The 11,128-nt window shown below is 66.9% G+C and overlaps 2 protein-coding genes across 2 annotated transcripts; one reads left to right on the forward strand and one right to left on the reverse strand.

The window, feature by feature from the left end:
- Window positions 1–902: 902 nt before the first annotated feature.
- On the reverse strand, window positions 903–3,656 carry MNEG_5231 (hypothetical protein; the record flags this gene model as incomplete). Its single annotated transcript, XM_014046291.1, has 3 exons — window positions 903–1,079; window positions 1,404–1,658; window positions 1,887–3,656. The coding sequence occupies 3 exons, from the start codon at window positions 3,654–3,656 to the stop codon at window positions 903–905; spliced, it is 2,202 nt and encodes a 733-aa protein (XP_013901745.1).
- A 2,696-nt stretch (window positions 3,657–6,352) lies between these two features.
- Window positions 6,353–10,602, forward strand: MNEG_5232 (Two-component response regulator ARR18; the record flags this gene model as incomplete). Its single annotated transcript, XM_014046292.1, has 7 exons — window positions 6,353–6,593; window positions 7,361–7,497; window positions 7,821–7,940; window positions 8,239–8,338; window positions 8,748–8,854; window positions 9,259–9,814; window positions 10,013–10,602. 7 exons carry the CDS (start codon window positions 6,353–6,355, stop codon window positions 10,600–10,602), a joined length of 1,851 nt encoding a protein of 616 aa, XP_013901746.1.
- Between the last annotated feature and the right edge of the window lie 526 nt (window positions 10,603–11,128).

The following is an 11,128-nucleotide window of genomic DNA, read 5'->3' on the forward strand; positions in this document are numbered from 1 at the left end:
CCCCATCCCAGCACCAACTTCGCGATGGACCTGCGGCTGCCCAGCAAGGCGGAGCCGCGCCACTGGGTGCTGCGCGGCGTCGCGGCGCTGCTCTCCCTGGAGGAGTGACTGTGACACGCTGGGCGCCGTCGAGGAGTGGCGCAGAAGGGATGGCGCCCGAGGGGCAACGGCAACATCAAAACCGATCCTGACAGCCTGGGCTGCCTGATGAGGTGGCCCCGGGAAAAAAATGTGAAGTATGGCTGACACGCTCACACTGCGTGGGGCAGGCGGGGCTGTGCATGTGTTGCGCCAGCATACCCCACAGAGCACTGCTGAGCATGTGGATCAACACTTCACGGACAACCCGCCAAGCTCGTGTGTAACCAACTAATACATGCTTTTGACTGTTTGCACGCCTGCTGCTGCTCAGAATAGAGGGTCCCAGCCTTGCTGCGCCGCATGCGGCGCGCTGGGGCGGAGGAGCGCACGATTGCAGTGCACTTCAGCTCTTCAGCTTCCTGGGGTGCGCTCATGCATGGGGCCGACAAGGCTCGCGTTTGAACCTTCAGGGGCACCTCCCAAGCCCCAACGTGTGACTTCAAGTTACTCCAACGCGACAAACCCTCTCCTTGCTGCTGTGCTTGTTGACCACCGCAAAACATTCCATCGACAGCAGCAATTTGGCGCAGATGCATCACAGGTGCAGCAGCCACGCGTTTGGGAGAATGTGGAAGCATGAGATTCACAAAAAGCACAAGAGCCGGCACTGGCAAGCTCCCGCGGCGAGCGCACAGTTGTTGTTGCATTGCAAAGTTCCCCCACATAGACGCTTGTGACAATTCATCAGGCTCGACAGAGCTGGAAGTTCAGGTGTGACAGTTGATGCTCGCAAGTCATGCAGCGAAGCTGTTGTTGCGCCACTACTCAACCTCCGAATCAACCTCCCAATCCGCAACCGCCAGCCAGCCGACCGCCGCCCGCAAAGCGTCCGCGCCGCCGGCGCGGCTCAGCAGGCGGTGCGCGACCGAGTCCTTCACGCGCCCCGCCCACGCGCGCGGGTGGCCCTCGGCCTCCAGCCACGCCATGAGCTCCCCGTCCTCCACCCGTGCAGAAAAGGATGGGTCGTCCCCACAGGTACCCAAGACCGTATTGAGCCCCCACCCATCGTCGCCGCAAAGAGAAAGGATGCATCGCAGCGGCGCAAAGGCCTCCTCGCCTTCCGCCGGCGGCCGCAGACAGGTGCCGCCGCACACGCGGCCGCCGAGCAGGGCGTGCAGGCTGTCGCCCCACGCCAATCCGTCGGAATGCTGGGTTTGCGCCAGCCACAGATAGACCTCGGCATCATTCACCCCCCCACAACTCCATGGCATGTCCTCGAGGTGGCCGCCGCGGATGGCGCCCAACATCACACTCAGGGAGACACTCGCCGGGCCCTCGATCCGGCCCGGCGCGTCCAGGGGCCCGACATCGCCGCGGCCCGCCAGGTGCAGCACCTGCCGGCTGCTGAGCACCGCCAGCACGTGGAGGGGGCGCCCCGCCTCGGCTGCGGTCCTCGCCGCGCAGCTGACGTAGTCCTGCATGCGGGACACCTCGTCCACCCACGCCTTGTGTGCGGGCCCCGCGTGGCCATGCGCATCCGCCTCCAGCAGCGCGGCAGCCTGCAGCTCGTCCAGCCTCTGCACGTGCCAGGGCGCGCGGTGTAGCGATGCTGCGTGTCTACGCGTGTCCGCGCGCTTTGCATGCGTGTGCAGGGGGTCTCGGGTCACTCATGCATGGCGGGTTGTGCAGGCACGACCAAATGACATCCATCGATTGACATCCAGCATGCGGTCCCTGTCCTGCGCTGAATTCACTTAGCATGCGCTCCTCTGCCACACAGGGTCTCAACAGATTCAGCCGCCCACCTGGCTCTGCACTGCCCATTGCTCGCCAAGCGCGTTGCGCACGTCCAGCGCCGTGCCACGCCGCACCGCACGCATTACCGCCAGCTGCAGCCGCTGACCCTGCAGGCTCTGCGCACACCAGCCAAACTGCTCGTGCACGGCGGCAAAGTAAGCGTGAGCCATGTCCTCCGCCTCTTCCTCGCCCCCCGCCGCACCCAACCCGAGCCAGCATCCCGCCAGCTGCCTCCGCAGCGCGTCCGGGTTGGGCTGTGCGCGATGCGCCCCCAGCTGCAGGCCGGCGCGAGCCAAGAGGGGAACCAGCCAGGCACGGCCGGCCATCGACAAGGTTTCATGCTCCGGGGCGGCCTTGCCTGGCGGGTCCAGGGCCGCCACCACCGCCTGCAGGACTTCCACCGCCATGCCCTCGCCGCGCGCCTCCGACCAGATCTCGTCCAGAGCGGTAAACAGCGCCGCCGGCGCGAGCGGCGGGAGGCCGCTCTCCCAGCAGTCTGCGGTGCCCTGCAGCTCGCACCCGGCGCCGTCGTTCCCCGCGAGGCGGCAGACGGCGTCGGCCAGGGCCTGCGGCAGCTGGCAGCGCGCGCCGCACGTAGCCAGCGCGAGGCCCGCGCCGCGCAGCACCTGGACGAGCAGCTGCGCGTCCGACAGCGCCGCCGCCCACGTCGCTGCCGCGGCGACGAGCTCGCCGACCCTGGTGACGCGGCGGCTGGGAAACTCGACCGCCAGCTGCTGCAGCTGGTCCTGCACCCCTGGCTCGCAGATCGCCGGCCGGGGGCCCGACGGCGCGCCCCACATGCACAGCTGGGCGGCGGCCTCCCAGCCCGCCGCGAGCGTTGCCTTGTACTCTGCGCTGGGCATGCTCATGCCGCCCAGCAGGAAATCCTCCAGGCGCTGCGCAAAGACAGCGCTGGTGAGCTCCCTATGGCACAGGGCAAAGACGATGGCCGCGTCGCCGGCGCCGTCGCGCGCGCGGAAGGCGCGGAACAGCGCGTCTGGCTCGCAGCGCGGCCTGGCCGCCAGCGCGCTGCGCACGACGTCGGGGGTGCAGCGGCGGACGGCAAAGGCCTGCAGGTCTGCGATCATGGCTGCCAACGCGTCCGACGAGCCGCCGTGCGCTTCGCGGCAGATTTTCATGGCGTCCACCCACCGGTCGGCCAGCAGGGCTGACTTCGCTGCCGCTACGACCTGGGCCCGCCGAGGTACGGGCCGTGCACCCGCCCCCAGGTCAAAGCCGGCCGCTGGGCACAGCAGGCGGCGCAGGGCCAGGGGCTGCAGCAGCGCCTGGACGCCTCCCTGGGCCGCGTAGGGCAGGAGCAGCAGGGGGGCCATGGGCCCGCACAGCGCGAGCAGCGCTCCCACGGCGTCGCTGTCCACCAGCAGGCGCGCCTCTGCGCTCCCCATGTCGGGTGCTGCACCACGCTGCTGCTGCTGCTGCTGCTGCTGCTGCTGCTGCTGCTGCTGCTGCTGCTGCTGCTGCTGCTGCTGCTGCTGCTGCTGCTGCAGAGTTTGGGCATAGCGCAGCATCCACAGCGCCATGCCCTCTGCCGTCCGCTTCTGCAGCCGCCGCCACGTCACTGCTGCATACTGCCACGGCCGCCCGGGGGCCGCGACCGGGTGCTGCGCCCGGAACCACTCAATTTCAAACCTGCAGCACAGCTGCAGGCTGCTGCTGCTGGTGCTGGCAAAAGTGGCGGGGTCCGGGAGGCGGGTGATGATATTCTGAAGGACCTCCGACGGCAGAGCCATGAGGAGCATGGATTGAAGTGCCGCCATGACGGGTCGGCTACAGCCGGGCAGGGGCGTAGGGCGGGCGCGCAAGGCGGGGCGTTGCGAATGGGACGCCGCCGCCTCAGTGCTGGTTCTGCAGTGTGCCAAGCGGTGGGGATGCGAGCGATCGAGTTGAGCGCGATGTATACGTTGCAGTGTTGCGGTGCTGTCGCGATTTGCCTGACGGTTTAAAATGATCCCGGGCCCTCTACAACCATCAGTACCATCAGCAGGCGCAGCTCGAGCCCTATCTGATGACGAGTGGCGCGATGCGCCGGCAGCTGTGCCGCAGCCAAGCTCTGGACTCCGCCCACTGACGTTCACCTACCAAAAGTGTTCTGACGCTTTTGCAAGTCGTATGAATGCGCTTTGGGGCACGAGATCTACACGCGAGGATCTCACGACACCTGCACAATTTAAATGACGCATAAACTTCGACAGGAGATTTCTTTGATTGAAAGTTGTAACACTCAGCTGCCCCAAGCCGACGGCAGCACAGGGCCTGGAAACACAGCGGCCCTACCTCACCAGCCACCTCTGAACCTCACGACCCTGACTCGTTTTGATGGCTGGCTGCGGCACGCCTCCCACCAGGTACAGCACGCATGATTGTCCCACTTGCACAACTTTTTGTGAGGGAGGGGTAAAATCAAGTCACGCGCGAGGCTTTGCACATGGTTTGAGCGTGGCGAAAGGACACCCACGGGCCATGTGAACCCCTCCCATCATCACACGCTGTAAGGGCTGCGGTTGGTTGCTGTCGTCAGATACCGCTGCTTGGAGTTATCGTGCCATCTCTTTTATGTGATACGGGTCCCTGTGGAACGGGTACGGGCAGGGAAACACCGAAATCGCCGCCCCGACGCACCCCGCCCGCCATATCACCGCGCACAGCGACCCTCGCCCTCCTTCCCCCGGCCCCTTCCCCTCCATGTCGCTCGACGACTCCCACCACCTGGCGAACACCCCCCCCCTTCAGCCGCGCCTGCCCCGCGAAGCGCGCGGCCCAGAGCTGTGAGGTAAGATCTGCGAAACTCAAAGCCAAGGTTCCCAGGCACTGCAGGGAATCTGCTGCTTGCCGCACACTTGCCACTTCGCCCACACTGCCACGACCATACAGTCTTCCCCCGCTACCCATCCGGGTTTGGCGGCACGTTCGCTATAGCCGGCTTGTTCGCTATCGTGAATAGTAAAATTGGGCAGCTGATGGTTCGCTGTGTCGGAGGACGTCACAAAATTCAGCAGTTGAGGGCTGCTTGGCACTGTTTGCCAAGAGCCACATACCAAGCAAGTATTGTTTACCAGCATCAGCTCAATGGGGCCAAAGGGGTGGTACGGGTATGGTGCGTTCGCATGAGCGGGTGGCTGCCTGCTTGCGTGTGGCCTGCACGTGGAGGGCGGGTGGGCCGCGTGCAGTCCCACAGGTGCCGACCACAGCGCCCCTGCATACAGTGAATCTGAGAAGCCTTTGGCGTTCGCTATAGCCGTAGCGAATATTCGCTGTGGAGGGGTGGATTTGTGTGGCAAGCGATCGGGGGTAGCGGCAGCGTTCGCTGTAGGCACCTGCCTACAGCAGGGTTTTCGCTATGACGGGGTTCGCTGGAGCGGGGGAAGACTGTACTGTGAGACAGTGAAGGCCGGCTACGACTCCCGGATATCCTGAGGTGTATGCTTCTTATCACACACAGCCATGACAATGCTATGATAAGACCTCATTGGGCTGTGGGAACCATCTCCATGCCGCCAGGTGGCGTCAGCCCTGGAAGATGGGGCTTGAGACAATGGGTATCAAGTATGCAAGCAAGCACTGCCGCAACCTGGGGTCGCCAAAGCTGACTTCTGAGGTGACCCAGCAAGCCGACGCTGCAGGCCTGCGTGGCGGGGCAGGGCCGACGCATGTTCTGCACAATTCCTGAAGCAAGCAGCACTCCCCAGCAACCGTGTTCATGCGGAATGGTGGGGGCGCACGCGCACGGCGAGCTCCACCAAGGTTGGAGATCTTAGCCTGCATTGGCGAGCCGTGAACGGCGTCCCGCGTGCTCATGTGCCAGAAGGGCTGCAGGGGCAACGGGGCGATGCGCCGTAATCCTGCATGCCCATTGGGTCCAGGTCAGCAGACCCCAATAGGGTGTCCCCACCTGTCAAGCCCACCCGAGCAGGCATACCTTACAATGCTGCGACTGCCTTGGTGACCAACGCAATATCAGCGGAGGACGGTGTACCCTTGTCTCCATTGAAACACACACGCATGCGCCAACTGGCCACACCCGTAGTCGCCTCGGGTGACGCAGTGCTTTGGTCTCTAGAGGGTTGCAGCTTGGCCTCCAGCTACATGGATTTAGCCATCAGTGCCCAAGACATATGCTCTCGATCACGGCCTAGTCAGGGACAGTGCTGCATCAGCAAGCTGCATCAGCAGGCGACGCAGGCGTCACCGCCACCAGCACAGGCTTCATCGGCACGGCAGGGATGCCACAGTCGTGCCCTAAATTCGAACATAACAAAATCCTGACGCTTTGACCGGCTGAAAGACTCGCGAAACTCGCGCTGATCTGGAGGTCCCGAACATGGGCCGAGGCCTACCCCTGTGCTGGACAACAGGCTAAAGTCAGATTTGAGCGTTTTCGAGGGCGGCGTGTGGCCTAGCGCCACGCCTCTCGCGAAGTGCCCATACGGTTGTGCTGGGACGCGGCCCGCCTAGTATGGACGTCAAGCAGGATAACGGCGAGCATGGAGCGCAGTGGCAGCGCGCCTGGTCCGGCCCCGCGGGCCTGCGGGTGATGGTAGTCGACGACGACCCTCTGTGCCTGAGGGTGGTGGAGCAGATGCTGAAGCGCTGCACCTACGACGTCCATACCTGCACCAACGCGGCATCGGCGCTGCAGCTGCTGCGAGAGAAGCGCCATGGCTTTGACCTGGTGCTGTCCGATGTGTACATGCCCGGTGCGCGGCGCGCCCCGGCGCGCGCGTGCGTGCGTGCTTGCGTACAACGCAATGGCTGCACGCGTGGCGCGGTGGCTGACGCCTTGCACCGCGGCAGCCGCCTGGTACCCGCATTTGTTCACACACACGAAAGCAGCTGAGTGAACTCGTCGCCCCATGCTTTGGACTCCGAGCCCGCCTGCAAGGGTGAGGCTCGTACCCTGCCACAAGGCGGCGAATTACGCCTGCCTTGGTGCCCTCTCAACCCCCTCCCAACCCCCAACCCCATTTATCACGCTCACGAAAGACATGGATGGTTTCAAGCTTCTCGAAACTGTGGGCTTGGAGCTAGACCTGCCAGTCATCAGTGAGTCATCCCAAGCCGATCCGCAAGGGTTTATTTCGACGGCGTAAACCCGGGCCTGGGCTAGCGGCATCGCCGGCCAGGGGACGGCCTGGATCTCGCTGATGGATCTCATGTTATGAAGATACGGCTGGGTTTGCGGACCAGCCAGCTCTAGGGTGGCATGGCAGCTGCTCCTTGCGAGGCACCCAGAAAAGCGGGGCGGCTGCCGAGGGCGCCGGCTGAGCGGCAGCCGGGCAGGCGACGCCTCCACAGCTGCCGCCTCGAGCAACAGCGCACACCTGGGATACCGTGTGCATGCAGCACGCACGCCATATCCATCCCCCAAACCCACATGCACTCTTGCGCATGCCCCCTGCCGTTTTCGCTACCCCGACACCGCGCCCTCCACACCCGGCCCTTTACCTCCCCTCCAATCCAACAGTGATGTCATCCAATGGGGAGCATGGCACAGTCCTACGCGGCGTCACCCACGGCGCCTGCGACTTCCTCATCAAGCCCGTGAGGATAGAGGAGCTGCGAAACATATGGCAGCACGTCATACGCCGCCACAGGGCCTGGGTGCGTTGCCGGTCAAACGGGTCAAACCTTGCGTTGTGGGGCAGACGTACCCGTGCGCGCGCCAACAAGCGCCAGGAGGGCTGCGCGCCGCGTGGGTGTCAGCGGGAATTCCAGCGACGGGCGAGGGACCGGGCTGCGCGTCGGGCGCCGCGGGCTCGCGTCCACTGCCGGCCGGTGCTGCTGGCCCGCGCAGTCACCGGGCCGCCTGCTGTGCCGCGGCCTCGTCGCAGCCTTCAGGGTCCAGGGATTATGGTGACCCTACCGCCAACTGAGGTTGAGGGTTCAGCTTCATGGTGACCCTGAACCCTACATCGCACCCCCAGGTGCCGGACGGGGACAAGGAGGAGGCGGGGGGCGACGCCGCCATGGAGGGGGAGACGCCCTCCAAGAAGCGCAAAGACAAGGAGGCGGCCGGCAGGGACGGCAGCTGCTCCGGCGGCGAGGTGCGCGCGCGCACGCCTGGGCGCGCGTTTTGGGGAGAATTGGGCATCGCGGAAAGCAGCCGCCAGGGATGGCAGCTGCTCGGGGGCGGGGGCGCAAGGCACGTGCCACGAGCTGGCCCGCACAGCCGTTGGCGCGCGCGGGCGCAGCCGCGGATTGGGGCGTCGGTGACCGTATGGGCGCCTCGCCTCGTCTTCCCGCCCCGGGCGGGGCATACGCTCGGCGGCCCGTGCCGGCGCGACACCGAACGGCACTCTCGCGCCTGCCTCGCACGTCGCCGCTGCCCTGGCGGCTCCGCAGCGCGAGGAGGAGGGCAGCAGCTCCAAGAAGCCGCGCGTGGTGTGGAGCGTGGAGATGCACCAGCAGTTTGTGGCGGCCGTCAACCAGCTCGGTATAGACAGTGAGCGCCCGGGGAAGGGGGGCAGTGAATGTGCGCATGGGGGGCAGCGAGTGTGTGTGTGTGTGTGTGTGTGTGTGTGTGTGTGTGTGTGTATGCGTGCGTGCATGCGTGTATGCGCGCATGCGCGTGTGTGTGAGAGAGAGAGGGGGGGCATGGGGGGTGGGGCCGGGAGCGGCGTTGTGTGTTGCTGGCGTGGGGGCATGCCGGCGAGGGGATGGTGGAGGGGGAACCGCAGAAGCGCGCGGCCTCTGGAGAATAACCTTTCGGGATTGGCAGGGTGCCTCCCATCACAGGCGTCACGTTGTCGGCCCGCCGCCGACCTCGCCCTCTTGCCGGCCATGACGCCGCACCCCCTCATTGCCGCCGCAACCCTCGTCTCCCGACGGCCATGCGATCGTGCGAATTCCAGAGGCAGTGCCGAAAAAAATCCTTGAGCTGATGAGCGTCGAGGGGCTGACGCGTGAGAACGTGGCCAGCCACCTGCAGAAGTACAGGCTGTACCTCAGGAGGGTCCAGGTGGGCAGCGGTTGGCGGCTGTTGGCGGCGGTTGGCAGTGGTCTGGGGCGGCCGCAGTTGGGGCTGGCTGGCAGCGGCGGGCGGGGGTTGGGAGCCGATGGCGGCGGTAGGCGGTAGGTGGGGGCGGTTGGGAGCGGTTGGGGGTGCGACCCCCAGGGCGGCTGCCAGGCGGCGGCCGGGGCTTTGCGGATTGTGTGGCAGGGGCCGCAGGGGTTGGTTGGGGGTGGCGGCGCGCGGCTGGGGGCGCTGATGGGGCGCCGCGGCCCCCGTTGCCCAGGGGCTAGCCTGGGGGCGTGCAGGCAAATGCGGCTGCCGTTGCCTGTTGAAGGGGGTTGGGGGTTTGCGGCACTACGAGGGATCGCGATGTCGTCTCACTCCCTGGATTGCTCTTGCAAACACCGCAGGCGGTGGCTGCGGAGGGCGGCGTCGCGCCCACCATGCAGCTTGGCCCCAGCGGCGTCGGCGGCGCCGGCTCGCGGCCCAGCGTGCTGAAGCAGAGCGCGGTGGCGGCGGTCGCGGCGGCGGCGGCCGCGGGCGCGGCCGCGCAGAGCAGCGGCGGCGAGGCCCCGACGCCGGTCTCGCCGCCGTCGCAGCAGCAGCAGGTGGCCGGCGCGGGCGTGCCCCACCCGCAGCAGCCGCAGCCGCCGCAGACCAACCACCACCATCCGCAGCAGCAGCAGCAACCCGCTATCAAGGACGAGCGCGGCCCGACGCAGCAGCAGCAGCTGCAGCGATCTGTCAGTGTTGGCGCGTCGGCGGCAGCCGCGCCTCTGCCTGGCACGGGCCCGCAGGACCCAGCGGCGGCGGCGGCGGCCGCGGCGGCGGCTGCGGCGGCCGCGGCGAGCATGATGGGCGCGCCAGCGCCGGGTTTGGGCGGGCCGGCGGTTGTGCAGGGAGCTATGGGCTTGAACCCTATGGCGATGATGGGTCTTGGGCCCATGGGCATGCAGGCGCAGATGGGTGAGCGGCGTTCATAGGGGCTGGGGCGCCGCCCGTAAAGCGGTGTGTATGGCTGACGCCGCGGTGATGCTGTGGTGACATCACGGTGACGCAGCGCGCCCACCGATTCGAACGCGCCCGCCGCCTCCGCGCTGCCGCCGCCCTTGACAGCCCCGCCCCACTCCGCGCGCCCCCGCTCATCCGCGCTCCCGCCCACAGGCATGGCTGGGATGAGTCAGCTGATGGCCGGCGGCGTGGGCTCCATGGGGATGCCTGCAGCGCTCGGCGGCGCCGGCATGGGCGGCGGCCCGATGGGGCTGGCCGGCTTGCCAGGGGGTTTGACCAGCATGGGCAGTGACCCTTCGCAAATGCTCTCGTTGATGGCGGGGATGGCGATGTACCAGCACGCGCAGCACGCGGCGCTGCAGCAGGCGCAGCAGCAGCAGCTCGCGGCGCAGCAGCAGGCGCAGCAGCAGCAGCAGCAGCCACCGCTGGCGCACCTACAGCAGGCGCACCACCTGCAGCAGCTCAACGGCCGCCACATGGCGGCGCAGGGGCAGCAGCAGCAGCAGCAGCAGCAGCAGCAGCAGCAGCAGCAGCAGCAGCAGCAGCAGCAGCAGCCAGCGTTTGGCGGCGACGCCGCCGTCTCAATGGAGGCCAACGACTTTGCCAGCGTGTTCGACGACCACTTTGGCCTGCCCCGCAGCGGCGTCGCAGGCGTCACCGGCGTCACCGGCGTCACCGGCCTCGGGCCGGGCCGCGGCGAGGGTGACGTCGGAGAGTTCCTTGATTACTTCTTGAAACCCTGATCAGCAGCCCCCGTCACCCCCTGTCACCCGGCGGCGGCGTCCACCGCCGCCAACTCCGCCCCTCGCACCCCCTTCCCCAGGCCCGATGGTGGCCGCATGCAGTGTTGAGAGTGAAACTGTCAACGCCTCGAAACCATTAACGGGGCCCCGTCCCTGCCGGCCCAAGCGCCCCCTCCCACTCACCCGCCTTCCCCAATCACCTGCCTGCGGGCCAAGACGTGGGCCCATCCCCTCACTCGTCGCCTCTCCACTTCTCGCGCCGCCCGAACCGTCACCCGGCCCCCAACGAGGCCATCCCATCCAATCCGTCTGGCCCCTGCGCTTGAAAACGGGGCCTCCGCTTTTCTGCATGGCAGAAGCTCATGCGACCAGCCTTCGTCCCCGCCCTCGTGCCCGCCGCGGCTGGCCGGCCGGCCGCTGTATTGGATGCGGCAGGGGCCTGCGTCTGCGCTTCGCGGCCCCTCTGCAGGTCCACATCACAGTATGGGCGCCCAGGGACGCAGGCGCCGCCCCCGCCCCCGTCGAC

This window comes from Monoraphidium neglectum, assembly GCF_000611645.1.
Source record: "Monoraphidium neglectum strain SAG 48.87 unplaced genomic scaffold scaffold00769, whole genome shotgun sequence".
NCBI lineage: Eukaryota > Viridiplantae > Chlorophyta > Chlorophyceae > Sphaeropleales > Selenastraceae > Monoraphidium > Monoraphidium neglectum.